The sequence below is a fragment of the Vombatus ursinus genome, unplaced genomic scaffold (assembly GCF_900497805.2).
Source record: "Vombatus ursinus unplaced genomic scaffold, bare-nosed wombat genome assembly UNPS02000582.1, whole genome shotgun sequence".
NCBI classification, from domain to species: domain Eukaryota; kingdom Metazoa; phylum Chordata; class Mammalia; order Diprotodontia; family Vombatidae; genus Vombatus; species Vombatus ursinus.
In genome coordinates, this window is record NW_020940360.1 from 425,051 (window position 1) to 446,908 (window position 21,858).

Here is a 21,858-nt window from a genome sequence, read left to right on the forward strand (position 1 = left end):
CTGACAGCATGACTGAGAATGACCAAGGGTTTGGAATACTGTTCCTCTCAGTACAAATGACCAATTTGTTCTGCATTTGTGCAAAAGTTGGACCTTGGTATATGAAAAGAGGAAATAGGAAAAAATAAACTCACTGACAAGAAGGCTTTAATCATTTAATAGGGCATGGGCATGGAGATATAGGAGTATTGAAGCCCCATCACACACACAGTCACCTTCAAGCTCTAAGATTTTTAACACTAATGTGTTCAGCAGGCTTGTCTAACTGGGAGAACTCCACATCATTTGGGTTTGCATTGAAATTGAGTGACAAACCCTGCTTTGCTATTCAACTCTATTATATTCTCAATAGAAAAAGTGTCCATAAGAGCAGCATTGCCTAAGCCAGACCATATTTCTCACTAATATTTGGTCAGTTCCCATGCCCAAAGGGCTATAAAAATGTGCATACCCTTTGACCCAGCAATAGCACTTCTAGGGCTCTATCTCAAAGAGATCATACAAATGGGAAAAGGACAAACATGTACAAAAATATTTATAGCAGCTCTTTTTGTGGTGGCAAAGCATTGGAAATTGAGGGCATGCCCATCAATTGGGGAATGGTTGAACAAGTTGTGGTATATGAATGTAATGGAATACTATTGTGCTATAAGAAATGATGAGCAGGCTGACTTTGGAAAGACTTGTATGGTCTGATGCTGAGCAAAGTGAGCAAAACCAGGAGAACGTTGTACACAATAACAGCCATGTTGTGCAATGACTAATATTGATAAACTTAACCCTTCCCAGCAATACAAGGATCTAAGACATCTCCAAAGGCATCATGATGGAAAATGCTATCCACATCCAAAGAAAGAACTATGGAGTTGGAATGCAGATGGAAGCATCCTATTTGCTATTTTTTTTCTTCTGTTGTGTTTTGTTTCCTCTTTCTGGTGGTTCCTCCTGTTAGTTCTAATTCTTACAACATCACTAATGTGAAAACATGTTTAATGGGAAAAAAATATTTGGTCAGTTCCCAACTCTTCTCAGGCTTCATGTTATGTCAATAACTAACACGTTATGTGAGAAGAGGTCAGATCCTATACTCTTTGTTCTGGTCAGTCAAATAGATACACATTTAAATCAATAAGGACAAACTACGAAAGAGGATATAGGTACTAGCTACATGCCAGATGCTGCTAGACAGTATAAATAAATATGCCATCCATCATTCCAAACAAATGCTCAATGACCACTTTCTAACCAGGGGATAGGAATCAAAAAGAATGTTCCTGTCCTCAGTGTGTATTGTAGCTTACCTGAAATTTTCTTTGTGTTCTAGGACATGTTGTACAGATTACCAATAGAAAATATATGACTGGTAGCATTATTTCCTCATCTAAACAAAAGATATGCATTTATGCATGTATACATACATTTATATACATACATATCACTTCATTGATAAGACAAGCATGTCACAACACTATTCCTAATTGATATAATTATAAAATTAGATATAATCATCATTTCATGAGTCGTAGGGTGTGGAAGAGAAGTGGCTGTCTATGTGATGCCATTTAATGAGTTTAGGAAAGTTTTCTGCCCTGCTCCACCAAATATTTCTATTAAACTCTGAAATGCTACCTAAAATCCCACCACTAAACATGCATTTCTTTGACCTAACCAGCACCTACTTCAAAAGTTATAGTCTTAGAACTTGACAATAGCTAATTCAACTCCTACCTGAAGCATGAATGTCTTCTATCAAGTCCTTGAAAAGTGGCCATTTAGCTTCTACTTCAACACCTCTAGTAATGGAGAAAGTTTTCAGTCAGAGCTAAGATGGATGATTTTTTAGACAAAGTGATAAAGTTCTGCCTGGGGAAAGAAGTGAAGTCCTTCCCAATAGCTTCTGCAGAGCCCCTTTCACTTCTCTATTCCTGAAGGAATAAATAATTGGGTTGAACATAGGGATGATGACAGAGTAGAGGGCAGTGATGATTTTGTCCCTTCCCAAAGATAGGTTGGAGGTTGGGCGGATGTAGGTATAAATTACAGTGGAATAGTAGAGGGAGACCACAGTAAGGTGAGAAGAGCAGGTAGAAAAGGCCTTCTTCTTGCCTTCAGAGGACTGAATCCTCAGAATTGTCCTAATAATACATCCATAAGAAACCAGGATAAGGGAACAACTCCCCACACCAAATATCACATCTGCACAGAAAGCTAGAGCTTCATTGAGATGGGTGTCAGAGCATGACAGCTTCAGTGTGGGTGGCAGCTCACAGAAGAAATGGTCAATAACAAGAGAGTTGCAAAAAGACAAGGGGACCGCCAAGCTGGTATGAACTGCTGAATTGGTTATACCAATGGTCCAGATGCTTCCTGCCATTCCAATGCAGACATGACTACTCATGATCATTGGGTAATGGAGGGGATAGCAGATGGCAACATAGCGGTCAAATGCCATGAGGGCCAGGAGGAGAGCCTCTGATACTAAGGCCCAGGTGAACATATACATCTGGGCCATGCATCCTGCAAATGAGATAGTAGCCCTCTGAGAAAAAAGGTTGGCTAACATCTTGGGTACAATCGTAGATGTACACAAGAGGTCAATGACAGACAAGTTGCCTAAAAGGAAGTACATGGGTGTGTGAAGCTGTTGGCTGGAATAGATGGTGAAGAAGATGAGAGAGTTTCCCACCAGAGCAGTTACATAGATGCACAGAAAGGACACTAACAGAAACGGGCGTAGCTCCGGGAGGCTGGAGATTCCCATCAGTATAAATTCTATTTCCCTAGATTGATTCTTCATCCCAATAAACTAAAGACCGGCCTTGAAAAGAAGTCAAAAGAATAATGAGCTAGATTCACCCTCTCTTTGATGTGATTCAGTTCAAATCATTTCAATAAGTATTTTAACACTTCTTTTTTTATTCTAGATCATAGGATGTTCTTTTAAGAATGCCACCCTAGAACTCATATTTTATATCATCTTTTTATCTCCTACATTTATTTATTAAACCTACCTTGAGAGCATTCTATATGCATAGTATTTTCATAGGTGCAATAGAGGTATAGGAGGAAGGGCAGTACCAAGGAACATCTTTCTTCTCTAAGAGCTGATAATCTGATATATTTGAGGAGACAGCACATTCATATACAAAGTTATGCAACAGGGGAAAACAAGATAACTAAGCACCCAAATGAATGTTATATTAAAATCCATTTATATAGTAAATTATGGTTACAAAATATTTTATCTATTCTGATTTTTCACAATAATCTTTCGAGGTAATTATTTCATTTTATAGAGGAGGAAATTGAAGTTCATAGACATTCATTGACCTTCCCAAATTCACACAACAAATCCATGTATGGGGGGGGGGGGGGAATTTTTTTTTTTTTAATTCAAATGCCTTCTACTACACAATGCTACTGAAAACAGTCAGAGGAGGAAGAGATTGGCATATGCAGATGTTTGGAGTGAAGGGCACAGGGAAGAGATGAAACTTGAACTGGACCTTGAATTAAAGAATGATTAGGATTTGGATAGTCAGAGGGGGGATCTGTATGAGCCAATGCTTAGATTTAGAATGAGAATGTACTATGTAGGAGCTTCTGCTTCAAAGGTTATTAAGTGAAAGAGAAAAGCTAAGGAGTTTGAAGCACTGAATATATTGCCTGCATATGGTAAGTAATCCATAAATAGGTTTTAAAGAAATGAATCAGTGATTGCATAAAATTTTTTAGCTGGGAGCAGTAAATTCAGGTCTTCATCCTAGTCTAGTCATTAGCTATGTAATTTTAGGTGGACTACTTGACTTCTCTTTTTTTCAGTTTCCTCATCTGTAAAATAAGGTTGGGGAATACTAAATGACCTTATAAATGCCTTCCAGATCATTATATAACCTATCATTATCATATCAATTATCAAAATGTTTTCAGTTTTCAAAGCACCTTTAAAAATTTGCCTAATTATGTTTGGCCAATAGAACTACTCAGTAATATAGTACTTATGATGAGTGTACCTAGATTAGATAAGTGAGCTCAATTCTCACATCCTTAGCTCTTTTAATAAGCATAAAAATTACTCAGAGGTTTAATGAAGCAAAAGCATAATAAGATTATCAAAATCACTACTACTACATTTTCTAGTTTCTGATAGCCTCATCTCACACAATTTGTGCACATTAGAAAATATAGAAGATTTTATATTGTTGGTTTTATATTATTAGTTAATACTTTTACATTATGGTTAGTCATTGTTTTGAAATTTTTTCAGTTTCTACATTGTAAAGAAGAAATGGAGAATTTGCATTACTTACTTCTATAGAAAATACATTTTCAATGATTTGAAGGTTGGGCCCTAAGAACCTTAAGGAAAAATAAGGAACTGAGGTTATTTATTCCATACTACACTACATCTTCTCTGAGTCTCAGTTACCATTTCTGTAAGAGAGATAACATATACTTAATAAAAAGTATTTACAGAATTACTAGGTAGATAAAAGAGATAATCAGTATAACTTTGTAAATAATTTAAAAAATCTACAAATCTGAACTAATTATCTCTATTATTATCACTTATGGCACGTAACAGTACTAGATACATTGAATAAAAGAGACTTAGGCACAAATTGATTAACAATAAGGACTCACCCATGCAGAAGACTGTCACTTTTCCTTTTATGAAGGTTTTCTGGAAAAAAATGAGAAAGGTTTTTGAGGTTTACAAACTTCAAATTCTATACACAAGGCAGCTATCATCAACATCATCATCATCATCATTTGAAATGGATATCAGAAGAGGAGACACAAAGAAAACAATGTTGTTAAATTCAACACATTTTGTAAATGTATGTAACAAAAGTTTACAGTGTTCCATATATCTTTTTCTTTGTGTATTGCAATGCTTACATTTGCCGATAATAAAATGTATAATAAAAGAGAAAATTCAATTTTTAAAAAGGGTGACTAATTAGACACATCTATAGGTCCATATCATGAAAGGCTTTATTGGAACAGTTGCTCTTAAATTGAGCTTATCACATAGGCTAAAAATACAGCACCAGACAGAATGCCATGACATCCTCCTGGTTTTGAAGGCCTGTCCTTCTACTACTGTACAACATGCTACCTTTTTTCCAAAGTCAGACTGGTGGGAGCTACAAATTTCCTTGGCTACCTACTCCAATCTTAAAGAGTCTTCATCAATAGTTTTTTTTTTCCTTATATTTAATCTAAGTTCCTCATGGTACAACTGAATTGTATTGATTTCCTCTGTCCTTGTTAGAGATGGAGAAATAGTGAGCCATAGCACTCAGAACTGCCCTGGTTTATACAGGGCTCTTTCAAACAAGTAGACCCTGTAAAAAAATCACAGACTGCAAAAATTAGGAGCAGTCTTAGAATATCATTTAGCCTCGTTCCCTATATTCAGGCAAATAAATTTCTAGCATCCTGGACGTGAGGTTGTCTATTCTCTTCTTGAAGGTCTTCAGGGATAGAGATTCCACACCCTCCCTGGGGAGCCCATTATATTGGTTTATCACTCTAATGGTCTTTTTTATTTCAAAATGACGTATGTGTATTTCTAGCTTCTCGTATATTACTGCATGTAACTTCTCTGAGCCTTAATCTCCTCTTCTGTAAAATGGAGATAATAATCCCTAAAGTATCTGTTACAGGAGACTCAAATAAGATAAGACAATTGTGAGCTTTAAACAAGATATTAATCAGTCACAAACATATATTAAGTACCTACTGTGTGCCTGGCACTGGGGGGTAAAAATGCAAAAAAAAAAAAAAGAAAAATGGAACAATCCCCATTCTGAAAGAGCTCACACCCAAGCAATCCTGCAACAAATGTGTGTTTGTGTATATGTGTGTGTATGTATATATGTGTAAATACACACACACACATACATACACTTGTTATCTATACTTTTCATATATAGTATATATATGTGTGTATATATATACACATATATACTCGGATATACTCTTCATATATATATACATATGTATATATGTATGTGTGTGAGTATGTGGTATATATATGAAGAGAGGGATTCTACAAGGCAGAGGTGAAGAAGAAATACATTACTGGCAAGGAGAATGACCAGTTCAAAGGCAAAAAGATTAAAGTATCATATTTGAGGAACAGAAGGAAGGCCAGTGTAGGTGGATTATAGAGTGTGGGAGGTAGAGTAATGTACAATGATGCTGGAAATATAGTTTGGGGGCAAGTTGTGAAAGGCCTTTTTTTCCCCTAGAGTCAATAGGGAGACACTAGAATATAATGAGCAGGAGAGTGATATGAACAGATCTTCACTTAGGCAAGGGAATGATAATTAATGTTTAGCAGCTGGCTCACCACAAAATAAAAAATGTATGCTGGACACATTTTAAAATTTGATCTGCATTATTAACAATTTCTCCATTACTTTGTTAAGTCTGGACAATCAACAAAGTAATAAATCAAGCCCTGGTTTGTAGTGTCTTTTTTTATTATTATTATTTCTAAAGTGTAAATGTTCATGCTGAAAGTGTAACATTCTTCTCTCCCCTAGCCAGTTCAAGCTGACTCCAGCATACCCATTTGGCAGCAATGTGCAGGGTGAATTGTAATAGTTAAAGACGTGAGGGTAAGAAACCAATTAGGAGGCCATTACAGTAATCCCAAATTAAAGTGGTTATTGTGTGAGTAGAGAGAAAAGGTCAGTTTCAAGAAAAGTTGTGGAGGTAGAAATGGCAAAATTTGACAATTTCTAGTTATTATTATAAAACCAAAGTCAAAAGAAAATCTCACTATTGATTAGAGAAATGCAAATCAAAATGACTCTGAAGTAACACATCATACCTATCAGATTGGCTAACTTGATAAAATAGGAAAATGATAAATGTTGGAGAAGATGTGGGAAAATTAGATCACTAATACATTGTTGGTGCAGTTGTGAAATGATCCAACCTTTTTGGAGAGCAATTTGGGGCTGTGCCCAAAGGGCTATAAAATTGTACATACCCTTTGACCCAGAAATACCACTTCTAGGGATGTAACCCAAAGAGATCATAAAAATGGAGAAAGGATCCACACGTACAAAAATCATTATAGGAACTTTTTGTGGTGGAAAAGAATTGGAAATTGAGGGGATACCCATCAATTGGGGAATGACTAAACAAGTTATGGTATATGAATGTAATGGAATACTATTGTACTATAAGAAATGATGAGCAGGCAGAATTAAAAAAAAAACTTGGAAAGACACATGAACTGATGCAGAGTGAAATGAGTAGAACCAAAAGAACGTTGTACACAGTAACAGCCACATTATGGGATGAATGACTTTGATAGACTTGACCCTTCACAGCAATACAAAAATCTAAGACAACTACAAAAGATTCATGATGAAAATTGCTATCCACACCCAGAGAAAGAAATATGGAGTCTGAATGCCGATGGAAGCATACTATTTGCTCTCCTTTTCCTTTGTTGTTTTGTTTTATTGCTTCATTCTCATGGTTCCTCCCATTAGTTCTAATTGTTCTTTAGATCATGACTAATGGGAAAATATGCTTAACATGAATGTATATGTAGGGCCTATCTCAGATTGTACCCCATCTCAGGATGAGGGGGAGGAAGAAATGGAAGAGGAGAAAATTTAAAACTCAAAATCTTATGGAAGTGAATGTTGAAAACTAAAAATAAATAGATTTTTTTTAATGAATTTTTTTTAATTTGAGTGACTTTTACAGATCTGCTTATCTTTGTCTCAGTTATGCCTCCAAAGAGAGATTAGACATGAAATGATTTAAATAATGCATTGACACCTCTAGGAGGAGAAACTTGGCAACTCTATTTAGTTGCTTTTCTTCCTCTCCCAAAGGGCTGTCAATAGTTAGAATACTTTCTACAAAGTTTAAATGTTTATGAAATTATAAGAATACTAGGAAGACCAGATTCCAGATTTCATTTTATTGTTGGGATACCAAGAAGGATATTGTATGATTGTTTTTCATTCTACAAACACACCCTCCAAAAAAAAGACAGATGAAGTTAAAGTCATTTTTATTCATAGTGACTCAAATGAAAAGCCCAAGAAACAGAGTTTCTGGGTAATAATCAAGTTATTAATTGGGCTAGAAAATAATCAATAAATTGATAGTCAGTGGTCTCTCTCTAGATAACCAAAGACCCCCACATGGAGGTCATTTAATGTTTAAATACTTTTGAAAAAGGGGTTGTCTCTGAGGGTGGAAATCAACTCTGATTCGTTAAAATTAAAGAGGGATTGAACATATTCATGTGGAGGTGGGCAAAGTCTTCAGCTTTTCCTGCTGAGGACAGAGCTTGATTAGATTCAGCTGTTTCCAGATATTTAGACAAAGGGATCCATCTCCACCCAGACCACTTAAGTCCTTGAATTTAGGCCAGAATTCACCTAGATTAGATTCTTTTTACCATTCTCTGAGGTAGGGTCCCACCCAAGATTGAGGAGAATATCTCATTGTCAGCCCTGTCCTTCACAAGGACTGGGCTTTGAATGAGGAAGTAAAATGAGAAGAAAACAAACCTGCTAATAACCAACCTACTAATAATTGGTTGTTAATCATCAAAAAGAGGATCTATGGGTCCCATATATTAAATTGGTTATTAATATAATGAGAAAGTAACCATTTTTCTCAGTAGCAAGAAAAATTATATCTGTGACAACATAGTGTAATAGAAAAGAGTAATGACCTGAAAGTGAAAAATCCTGGGATTTCCTCCTGGACCTATAGCTTGCTAGCTGTGCAATATTGGGCAAGCCATTTAACCTCTCTGGCTTTCAGTGTTTTCATCTGCCAAAAGGAGATGATGGTACTTCCACTATTAAGCTGGCATTACTATTGTGAAGATCAATGAGATAATGCATGTTAAGTTTACTGTAAACCATGAAACATTATGTGAATGTGAATGGCTATTATTATTTATATTACTAATATTTATTTCAAATTGAAAACATAAAGACCATTCGCCATGAGAGGAACAGCACCGTCTTTCATGGATCATCCTCCTCATAACACTCTTTAATTGTTGATATCCCCCAAAGTTCTGTCTTTTCTCTTTACTCTCTTCTTCCTCTTTACCCACCCCCATTCTTCCCATTTCCTTCCATCCTTTTTTCTCATTTTCTACCCTCCCACCTTCTCCCCCCACCCTCCCTTTCCTTCTCTCTTTATTTACTTTATCATCTCAGTGTTTTCTAATGATTATCTCTATGCAGATTATTCTCAAATTCTATATTTCCAGTCTTACCCTCTTTCTTGAACTCCCATCTCAAATTACCAACTGCCTACTAGACATTTCAAACAGTATTTCCCAGATATATCAAATTTAATACATCCAAAACTAAATTCCTCATGTTTCCTCAAAAATATATCTCCTTTGAGCTTCCCTCATTCTGTCAAGGGAACTACCACCTTTCCAGTCTCCCAGGTTCAAAGATAAACTTCTCCATCTTGTATTTAAAGCCATCCACAACCTGGCCCCAATCTACATTCCCTACCCACACATCACTTCCCTCCACAAACACTGTGGTCCGGTGATTTCGGCTTTTTCACAGTTTCTTAAGAACAACATTGCATCCCCTACTTTTGCCCTAGCTTTCTCAGTGCCTGAAATGCAGCCTCTCCTCACTTTTATCTCTCAGAGTACCAAGTTTCCTTCAAAGTTCAGATCTAAAGCCACTCATTACATGAAGTCTTTCCTAATACTCATCAGCTGCAAGTACCTTCCTTTAATAATCACATTTTACCTATTTTGTATATACCTATATATGTACATGCTGTGTTCCCCAACTATATTTCAAGTTCCTTGAGAGCAGAAACTATTCTTGTTTTTTGTCTTTGTATCTCCCATGCCTGGCACATAGTACACAATTAGAAAATATTTGTTGATTGATTGATTAAAATCATGCATTTGTATTTCAGACAGTGAATTTTTGCTATTGTAACTTATAAAAACTTCAATGAAATTGTGTTTTAGAAAGGAAAATATCTTGTACCCATATATTTTACAGCCATATATGAGAAAGGAAGGATAATAAATAGCAAAGGATGATAGGTGCTAGTGAGGTTTTTTAAGCATGATGAAGATGAGCATGTTTGTAGGACACAAGGAAAGAACAAGTAGATAGGGAAAGATTGAAGGTTGGAAAGAATTATGGGAATGATGTAAGAGGGGGGTCATCCACTGGAGAAAATGAGAAAGAAAGAGATCAAAGGTACAAGTAGAGGAGTTGACCTTGGCAAGGAATCAGATTTACCTCTTCATCAGGGAGTGGAATGAAGATAGAGTCAGGGATAACATCAGGGGGACATCAAATGAGAAAGGAACTCTCAACATATGGTCTTGATTTTTTCTATGAATTCTGAGTCAAAGTCCTCTTCTGAAAGGGTGAAGTGAGGGAGTGTTGTGAGAAGCTGGAGGATAGAAGAGGTCTGTTAGAACAGCTGGAATACACAGGAAAAAACAATCAAGAGTGGAGAGGAAGGATTTCCTATTGAAGTGAGGTTGCAGTTGAGATTAGATTACATTTTATTTAGGACTTTGTGGGGCAAAGCCAAGATGTTAGAGTAGAGAAAACACTCAGCTGATCTCCCCAAAATTCCCCTCTAGACTACTTTAAAATAATGCTCAAATTGAACTCTGGAGTGGCAGAGCTGACAAAAGGTAAGAATGAGACATTCTTCCAGTCTAAGACAATATAGGAATTTGGAGAGATTTGTGACACAGAGGAGGAGATGGGCCTGGAGCCCACATGGATGAAACACCATTGGTGGACTAAGTGGTGGTAAGAATCAAAAAAATCAGGTACTGGCTAGGAAACAGAGTAGTGGATCAATGCAACAGATGACATATGCCGCACACAGTAGTGAATGACCATAGTACTCTAGTATTTGAGACACCCAAAGATCCAGACTTTTAGGGTAAGAACTCATCATCTGACAAAAATTGCTAGAAAAACTAGAAGAGAGTTTGACAGAATCTAGGCGTAGACTAACATCTCATACCATATGCCAAGATAAAGCAAAAAATAGATACATGATTTAGACATAAAAGGTGACATCCTAAGTAAATTAGGAAAACATGAGAAAATGTACCTGTCAGATCTATGGATAAGGGAAAACTTTGTGACCAAACAAGAAATAGAGGATTATGGGGAGTGAAATACATAATTCCGATTATATGAAATTAAAAATCTTTTCACAAACAAAAATAATAGAGCCAAAATTCAAAGGAAAATGAGAAACTGGGGTGGGGTAGAGATTTTTACAGCAAGTTTATCTGACAAAGGCCTCATTTCTCAAATGTATAAGGAATTGAACCAAATTAATAAAAAAAAAAATGAGTCATTCCCCAGTCGATAAATGGCCAAAAGATAACAACATGTAGTTGTCAGAAGATGAAATCAAAGCTTGTAAAGAGTCAGATGAAAAAAAATGCTAGAACATTAGAGAAATGATTAGAGAAATGCACATATTAAAAACTCTGAGATACCACCTCATACCTATCAGATTAGCTAATGTGGCAAAAAAGAAAAATGACAAATGCTAGAGGGAATGTGGAAAAATTGGAACACATTAATGACCTGTTGGTGAAGCTGTGAACTAGTTCAACCATTCTAGAGAACAATTTGGAACTACGTCTAAAGGGTTATAAAACTGCATACCCTTTGCTCTAGTAATACCACTACTAGGTCTGTATCCCAATGATATCAAAGAAAAGGAAAAAAGACCTATTTGTGCAAAAAAAAAAAAATGTGCAGCAGTTGTTTCTGGTGACAAAGAATTGGAAGAATTGGAAATCAAGAGGATGCCCATCAATTAGGGAAGGGCTGGACAAGTTGTGGGATATGATTGTAGTAGAATACTATTTTGCTATAAGAAATGATTAGCAAGGTGGTTTCAGAAAAAAACTCGGGAACACATGTATGAACTCATGCAAAGTGAAGTGAGCAGAACCAGGAAAACATTGTACATAGTAACAGCAAAGGATGGTACATTATGAAAGATTTCACTAATCTGACCAAGAAAATTATACAAGACAATTCCAAAGGACTCATCATGAAAAAATGCTATCCACTTCCAGAGAGAAAATTAATGAACCCTAAATGTAGACTAAAGCATATTTTTTTTTACTTTCTTCATTTTTATTGTTTTATTTTGTTTGTGTTTTGCAACATGGCCAATGTGGAAATATGTCTTGCATGACCTTGCATTATAATTGCTTCTCTTGTCATCGGGTGGGGAAGGGAGGAAAAGAAAATTTCTCATTCACATCCACCAAGATAAATGGCATAAAGTATAGCTAAAATGAAGGAAGAAGGATAGCAGCTGAGAAACCCAGAAGGCCACAAGATAAATTCCAAGAAAGGATCAAGAAATAAAATTCATGGTCTTAAAAGTCCATATACAAATATCCAAATTTAGGTAACAAATGAAGAATTAGAGGTCATGATGCAAAAAGCAAACCTGACCTCATATGTGTCACTGATTCTTTGTGTCATGAAACCCATGAGTAGAACATCACCATCAATGGGACTATTTTATGTAAAAGTATCAGGAAAGCTAAAAAAAAAATTATGAAGTTTGGTGGGGTAGGATTATAATTTAAGTTATATTCATGTAAGGAAATCCAAGAAACAAAAGATTGGTAAAGAGCATTTAAGTGGAGATCAATGGAGGTACTAACTGCAATTGTGTGCAGAGTATGGAAAAAATTACCTAAAAATAAAGAGAAAAGGAATGATGAATTAAGGGAAATGATCAGAAACCTAGTACAGAGACATGATATGAGAGTGATAGAGAGACTTTAAGTATTAAGACATGTGCTACCTCTGTCTGTCTCTCTCCCTCCATTTCTCTCTCTCTCTCTCTCTTTCTCTCCGTGCCTCTCTCTTCCTCTCTCTCTTCCCCTCTCTCACTCTCTCTCTCACAAAAATGAATAACTCCATCATGTATTTTTACACCTCAATAAATGCCTAGTATGTGTCAGGCACTGTGCTAGGCACTAGAAACAAGAGACAGCGTTTGTGCCAGATTTTTAAATGATACCCCTTCTTATAACAAACTGAAAATTGTAAAAGATAATGGTTGTTATGAGGTATGCTGCTTTTCCTAGGAGTTGCAGAGGAATGTCTTGTTTGTGGGTTGTTTTGTTATTTGGGGAAGGAGTAGACTATTAATTTATATTCCTTTGTGTTATATAAAACTTTTTTCTGAATAAAAAAAATTTTTTAATGTGATCCACTGGCTACCGGGATGTATAAGGGTAGTTATCAAGATAAGTCATAGGATCTAGGTATCAAAGAGTTCTCAAGTGCCCCCCAATTCCCAAAGGCCATGCTAACAAGCTTGCTATATGTTCTGGGATTTGAGCTGCTCAGGGACTATAGGGCCCTTAACACTGAATAACTATAAAAATACTCAGATCTCTTGCTCTATCATCCACAGAGAATCCCAGCAAATTTAGAGAGCTTAAATTTCAGAAGGAAAATAAAATAATGTAAGAATACAGCAAATATATTAATCTCAGAGAAAGAACTGAACTAGACACTAATGCTACAATTGAATTAGAAGAGTTGTAAGCATAGCTAAGAAGACATCAATGCTTCCCATCTCAGTGTGCCATAATAATTAAGAATGTGGTGAGATACTACTACTACCAGAAATTAGAAGAAAGGAAATGAAAAGTGTTTGTTAACTGCACATTTTATCATTGGGTATATGAATATCCTTCACTTTTGAACACTTATTCCATCTCTACATAAGCTTGTAGGTGCCTGAATGGAGAAGAGATAGTCTTATCTCAAGCAATGGATTGCAGAAGTGAACAGAATGAGAGGTATAAATTTCAACTTTTTTGTAATCAAAATGTATATACATCAGTGACTTTGTGCCCAAGATTAGAAAAAACTGTGATAAAATCCATCTTAAATTTCCAGAAAAATTAAAAACTATGATAACACAAGCTGAGAGTGTGACAACCTTTATCTGAAATTTTATGAAAATTGAAGCCAAGTATGGCAAAAATTAAAGAGAATATGGAGATTGCTTTAGGTAAGCTTCTACTTCTTTATAAGTTTTACAACTCCCTCTTTTCTACCCTTTAAAAGCTCAAATCCCTCATGCTGCTCCCTTGCTACCCAGTGAACATTCAGTTTAATCTCCCCTCTGCACCCACCCACAATTATCACCCTACTCATTCATGACTAACTTTTTTAGTGGTTTAGCCAGTTCCAAAATTACATATATATTCTCCATAACATTCAGTCAAAACACTCAAGTAAGTGTTTAAAAAAAAAAAAGAGAGCCCAGCCAACAAAACTACATCTTTAACAGGAAAATCAGGAAGCACAAAAAGAGTGAAGTTGATTATTTCAGGCAATTTAAGGCTATATTTGGGAGTACAATGATCTTTCCAATGCCTCTTATGGTTTATAGTCTAAGTGATCACTGAAAGGCTAACCACAAAAAAAAATCAACAATCATTTACTAAAGTGTGGGCCAATCACTGTACTAGGGGCTAAGGATTCAAAGATAAAAGTGAAAACAGTCTTTGATTTCAACCTTTTGAACAGGCAGGGCAAAGGCATAGAGATGGAAGATGGAGTGCCATTTAACAAAAAAAGCAAGAAGGTCAATTTGTTTGAACATTTATTTCAACTGAGGTAGAGAACATTAACATGCACTTTAACTGAAAATAAAGATTGAGTCATCTTTCAGAAAGGATTTAAAAACCAAACAGAGGAGTTTATATTTGATTCTCTGAGGATTAGTGAGCCCTCTGGGGTTTAATGAGTAAAAGAGTGACATGCTCAAAATTTTGTGTTTTAGGAAAACTAATTTAGCAGATCTGTGATGGATGGATTGAAGAAGGGAGAGACAGCACAGAGATACCAATTGGGATGATATTGCAATATTCTAGATAAGAAGTGAGAGTGATCTGAACTAGAGTGGTGGCTGAATAAATGAAGTGAAAGGGGAAAATGTGGGAGACATTGTGATGATAGAAAACAGTGAAAACTGATTGGATATGGGAACAGGGGGTAAGAGTGAGGTAAAAAGTATAGCATCGAAGTTATGAATCCAGTGACTGAAAGGAGTATGGTACTCATGAAGAAATAAGAAATTTTGGAAACAGAGGGTCTTTGGGGAATGGGAGAAATAATGGGGTGGGTTTTAAACATGTTGAGTTTGGGAAAGCTAAAGGTCATCTGCTTTGAAATGTCCAATACATGATGCAATGCTAAATCTCCGAAGAAAGACTAGGGCAGAAAATATAGCTGTGGGACTCAGCATCACAGGGAACGTGAACAAAGACGCAAAATAATGTCACTAAGGAACAGCACATGAGGATTATGGAAGAAAGCCTAAAACAGAACTTTGGCATAAACCCAGTTAGAAGGCAAAATGGGATGATGATGATCCAGCAAGAGAAACTGAGAATTAGTTGTCAGACAGGTATTAGGACAACCAAGAGAGAGTAGAGTAACAAAAATCTAGAGAAAAAATACTATAAAGGAAAAGAGAGAGTTCAATAGTGTCAAATACTGCACAGAAGTCAAGAAAAGAATGTCCTGAGAAAAAGTCATCAGATTTGCACATTAATAAAGTATTGGTGACTTTGGAAAGGATAGTTTTAGTTAACTCATGAGGCCATATTGACAGATAGATAGATGGATGGATAGAATCTTCCTGGGACTTCTACTGAGAAAAGAGAAATATAGAAAGATAGCTTTTGGGGGAATTATAAGACCTATTTGGGAGTTTCTAAAAATAAGGAAAATTTTAGGCATCAGAAAAGAACTGTATTGGTAGGGAAAGATTGAATATTAGAGGAAAAGAAGAGGCTAACAATAAAGGAAAAACCTTAGAAAGGGGGATAGAATCAAGGTTATACATAGAGAATTTCACTTTTGTCAGGAGCAGGGACACTTTAAATCATCATTAGAGACTGGAATAAAGCAGGAGATAATGGGGAAGAATGACAAAAAGTTGTGATTTGAAAAGAAAGAAGAAATAAGTAGCTCACCAAAAATGGTCTCTGTATTCTAAATGAAGTATGATATGAAGTCTTCACTTGTACAAATATTTTGGAATGGAAAGTATAAGGAGAAAATATAAGAAGGGGAGCAGCCAAGGTAAGGAATGGGGGAATAAAGAATCAACATGAAAGGAACAAAAGAACTGCCTGACTAAAGTGAGGATCGATTGTAATTATATGGCATAAGTTAGTAGTGAACCCAGTCAGCAGTTTTGTGACTTTGTCCAGCTCCATCCAACAGCACATGAGTAAAATTATAAGAGGTAGATGGCTAAAGTAACCAGGGGTTGGAGTTTGGTAAGGTATGATCTGCAGGAAGACAAGCAGCAAGTGATTCAAGAGGAGAGTTAAATCTCCAGTTAAATTGGTCAACTATAGGCACAAAATTATGTAGGGAAGAAAGTAAAATAAAATCAAGAATGATTGCCAGGCAAATCATTGAGTGGTACAGGAACTGGAGATACCAATAAAACTAAAGAATAAGCTTAAGAAGCATAATGCATGGGGAAAGTAGTAAAAGTACAAGACTTTGATTGAAATTATACCTCTTGAAATCAATATTAATATTTGAATTCCAAAAGGCCTTTATATTTAAAAAAATATGACCTTGTAGACGTGAACAATGATTCCAAGAGGTATAGCTTGGGAAATAATTTAAGAGGATGTGAGTGTCTGAATGTGAACTCCAGGACTATTTTAACTAGGACAAGTTGAATCAAAGTCCAAAGTGAAGTTTTCTACATGCTGCATTCAACAAACAAGCAGAAGACATCCAATTTAATCAAGAATGCTTTGGGAGTTATTTTTCCATTTGAGGATAGATTTGCATTTCAACATGACTGGTCTGGGTTGGTGCTGACCAAGGGAGAGCTTGAAATTAAACAGGGTCATGTGAAAGTCTAATATGTGACACTTTCATCTACATGACAATTCTCATCTATTGGGTCGATTATGGTGTCAAAATATCTTGGAAAGTGAACCAATCCAGAGCAGTGGGTATCATATAAAATTACTAAAGGATCTATATCACTGCCAGTCTTAAAGGATGTGAAGACAATCATTTGTTTAGGACCAGCATATTAAGGTATACCTCAGCAAAGGAACCTAGAGGAGCTTTTAAGGCAGCCTTGGAATCAGGAAACCTGGATTAGTATCTTGGCTCTAATACTCCTTGTATAACCACTGAAAAGTCATATAACTTTTCTGAGCTCCAGTGTCCTGTGTATCAGTTGGCAATAATATTACTAGAATTGTCTACCTCAAAGAGGTATTATAATGAAAGTACTTCAGGACAATGAAAATCATCCACTGAGAGATATAGCTACTGTTCTCAACTTTTTCAAGGTAAGGATCTTGTTCAAAAATTCCTATATCATCTAAGATATAAAAGAGCCTTAAAAATCATCTGCTTCATGGGTTCGTGGCCCTTTTTTATTTCATGGACCCCTTTGGCAGTCTGGTGAAGCCTACTGACTCGTCTCTGAGAATCATGTCTTTATATATAAAATATATAAGATTAAAATAGAAACAAATTACATGGAACTTACCTAAATATTTTTAGGTACATGAACCCTAGGCTAAAATTGTTAGTACTAGCTTCATCACTTCATTCAAAAAAATGTGCCCAAGGTCACAAAGTGAGCCTGAGCCAAGGGAATCTGACCCTGAACACAATGACTGTTCTCATCATTTGGCATGTTTCTTTTCTCTATGCAGACAGTAGAGAAAACACTCCACCTCTAAAACATGGCCAATCTCACTGTGGTGACAGGATTCTTCCTCATGGGCTTTTTTAACCTCTGAGCTACAGGTCTTACATGCCATTTCTTCTTGCTGATCTGGTGGCTCTGATAGGAAACCTGCTCATCTTCACCCTCATCTCTCTCAATGGGAAACTCCACACTGCTATGTACTTCTTTCTAAAGAATCTGTGCTTTTAGATCTTTGTCTTGTTTCCATCACAGTCCCCAAATCAATTGCAAACTCCCTGAGTCACAGCTACTCCATCTCCTTTGGGGGGGGGGGGCACAGCTCTTTTTAATGATGTTATTTGCTGAATCAGAGCTTTTTCTCCTCACAGCAATGTCCTGTGACTGCTCTGTGGCTATCTTCAGCACTTGCACTATGAAGTCATTATGAGCACTGAAACTTGTGTGAAGATGGCAGCTGCTTCCTGGCTTACTGGAAGTTTGTTTAGGGCTCTATACTCAGCTAATATAGGTAGCTCCAAGGAAATCCACCTTGTTCTTCTGTGATGTCCCTTCTTTACTCAGGACCTCCTGCTCTGATTCACACCTTGCAGTTGATGTCGCTATGGTTTTGTGTTTTCGTTTAGGGATTTTCTGCTCTATTTACATCACAATTTCTTACAGTCACATCATCTCAACTGTGATGAAGATTCCAACCAAAGAAAGTAGGTCAAAAGCATTCTCCACTTGCTTGCCCCACCTCATCTTTTTCATGTTTTTTATTTTTTTATCACAACCATTTGCATTGCTCATATAATGCCATCCCAGGAATCTGGCTCAGTTCTGGACCTGTTGTTGTCCATGTTCTATACAGTGGTGACTCCACTGCTTTGAGGAAGCTTGAAGCCTGGAAATACTTCTCAAAACCATTAATACCAAAGTTTTTTGCATAATTATATGTCTGTGCATGTATATTCATACATATGTACACCACACATATATATACATACAGACATGTATATGTGTATACATTTCATACATATACATGTTTGTGTATCTGATTTACATATTTCACATATATTGATATATCACTTCTGTTTATGTGTTTACTGACTTAAATTACTTGCTTATATGCCCATGTCAACCTCACCAATTTTAAAATATTAGCTCTCAAAGGGACTGGAACATCATAAAAATATGCCTTTTAAAGTATGTACACTCATTCCAATCCTAAAATCAAGAGGTCACCACTTTTCTGGGGGAAAAAACCAGTGGATTTATTAGAAAATAATGTATTTGAAAGTCCTCTTATTGACTCATGTCAACTGTTTAGTGAACAATTGGCTACATGGAATGATAGAAAATATTATCTGACTTGAAAACAGATAAAGCAGTTGAATCAGAATGCCACAACTTACTGTGAAGTATCAAAAGTATTTTATATGTCTACTTTGCTATACAGTTTTTTAAGTGGTTTCACAATTCAATATTTGATCGCAATAGCAGTAAGGAATAGTAAGGAAAAGTATTATTATCACCATTTTATGTTTAAGGAAACTAAATTTTTTTCAAGGTCTACAGTAAGTGATGATGTCATGATTCCGATACATTGTTTTCAAATAATTTTCTTTCAGAAAAGTGGTGGTCTCTTAATTTTACCTTCAAATTTAGAAACATAAGCACAGAAATCCAGAATTGGAAGGGCACCAAAGATCATTCTTCCAGTTTAACCTGTACCTGAACTTGGCTTCCATATAAAACATCCACAATTCCTGGTCATCCACACTTCATGTGAATATTTTCAGCGAAGGAAAGTAACTTCATGCAAGGGTGACCCATTCCACTTTTGCAGGTTTTTAATTGTTCAGACCTTTCCTCACATTAGGCCAAACATTGCCTCTCTGCAAATTTTCCCATTGCTCCTACTTCTACCAGTCCTTTCACTACACTCAGATGAAAGTTATTTGGGTTTGTTATACTGAGGTGAAGAAGGGGCAAATGATACACAAAATCCAGAAGGGTATTATTACCAAAAACAAGAAAATTAAGAGGGCGTTATAACTACCAAACTATGCTCTTGCTTTTTCATTTCATTCTCTGTGTCTTTCTTTACTGTTACATTCAGAGGGTGAAGATCACAGTTCACTCATGGTGTAGTGCCACCATGGTCTCAACTAGTGACAGGGAAAGTACTTCTTTCCCTCCATTCTCCCATTCTTTTGCCCTATTTCCAAGAATTGGGTCTAGGGATATTTTTTCTGTTCTGTGTCATTTGTCCTTCTTAGTTTCAAGTGCAATGAGTAATCCCCATTGGACCTAGTAACCCCCACCTGAGCCATGGTGACCTTGGAGGCAGGATTGCGGGCGGAATATTGCAGCCAGTCAACCAAGCAGAGAAGCCAGGCCCCCTGGGACTTGAGCCTGGAGGGGGTTGTACACTTGGAACTTGAGACTGACCCTTATAAGAAATGAGTTAAGCTACAAACCCCTTCCCTTGGCCAGAGATACAAGCTGTGAATTCTTTCCCCTGACCAGATCACAAAAGGTGGGATTATGACTCCCAAACATTGATGAGTAAATTCATATATTTGTGATTATACCTTTTGAAATAAACATTTCTTTATAAAGTTAATCCAGCTATTAGTGGATAAATGGAACTGGGGTGTAGGGAATTATCCCCTCATACTTGAAGGGGCATGATTGGTGATTACTGGAACCATTTGCTGAGAGCCTAAATGCTCTAAACGTCTTAAGAATAACAAAGAACCTTGGAAAGGGGATAAAATGGAGCATACCTGGCCTTCCAGGCAATGAGGGCCAGGGTAGCTTTTGTTAATATTCATTTTACAATTTAAAAAAAAAAACATTCTGGTAGCTACATGAAGGATAGATTAGAGTGGGTGAGGCTGTGAAATTTATCGATTATTGATTGCTTAATAGTTAAGAGTTTTATTAATCACAACAGCAACCATTGTAATTAAAGGCTTAGATTTAAAACTATTTTATATAGGCCTTGATAGCATGATACTTGATAGAAGACTATTCACGTAACTCTGAGTGAACCTGCCTCTTGAAAGAGATAAAGAAGATGAAGGGAGGATGATGCAACCTAGTCAGGAGATGTTTTTCCTAGTACTGGATTTCTCTGGTACAGGGATTGGGGACTTTCTAAAAGGTGTTCATTAACTCTGAATTACCATGGACTCTGAAAGACCTGTGTTGCAAGTCAGGGTAATTATGGATCAATCACAATTTTAGTTTAATTGGCACCAATTGACATTATGTAATGAACTTATAATCAAACTATATAAAAGGATGCTCTGATTGTATGGGTGGGTCTTTGATCACTGAGGGATCATTGATTTCTATTGTTGGTACTTGAGCCATGACTCTGGGCAAACCACTTAATCCTCTTCATGTCAGTTCCTCAACCTGTAAAATGAGCTGGAGAAGAAAACAGCAAACCACTTCAGTATCTCTGCCAAGAAAAACCCAAATGAGGTCACAGAAAGTCAGACGTGGCTGAAAAACAACTTAACAACAACAAAACCTCAGTTTCCCTTAATCACAGATTTATTGTGACAAGACTTGAAGCAGACTAATTACAAAGCTATGAAAATAGTTCAGACAAAAAGTTATGAGAGGCAGACATGGAACCAAGATAACAGAGTTAAGAAGCACTCAGTCAAGCTCTACCAAATTCCGCTTCAAGCAATTATAAAATAACACCTTAAATTGAATTCTGGAGCAGCAGAACCAACATAAGAACATAAGAAACAATTTTTCAGCCCAAAACAACTTAGGAGGTTGGCAGGAAAGGTCTATTTTCAGGAATATAATAGGCAAATTCGAGAGGTCCCAGGCCAAGGAGAAAATATAGCAAGTGGTCAGAAAGAAACCATTCAAATATCATGGAGTCACAGCCAGGATCACACAAGATTTCGCAGCTTAAGGATTGGAGGTCTGATATTTTGAAAGGCAAAGGAGCTAGGATTTATAATCAAAAATAACCTGCCCAGAAAACTAAACATAATATTTCAGGGGGGAAATGGATATTTAATGAAATAAAGGCCTTTCAAGCATTTCTGATTGAAA

At 36.3% G+C, this 21,858-nt stretch overlaps 1 protein-coding gene across 1 annotated transcript; it reads right to left on the minus strand.

The window, feature by feature from the left end:
• Positions 1-1,822: 1,822 nt before the first annotated feature.
• On the minus strand, positions 1,823-2,761 carry LOC114037291 (olfactory receptor 13G1-like). Its single transcript, XM_027854117.1, has one exon. The coding sequence runs from the start codon at positions 2,759-2,761 to the stop codon at positions 1,823-1,825; it is 939 nt and encodes a 312-aa protein (XP_027709918.1).
• Between the last annotated feature and the right edge of the window lie 19,097 nt (positions 2,762-21,858).

Coding starts and splice junctions, on each gene's coding strand:
- LOC114037291 (XM_027854117.1), bottom strand. CDS start 2,761: ATGGGAATCTCCAGCCTCCCGGAGCTACGCCCGTTTCTGTTAGTGTCC.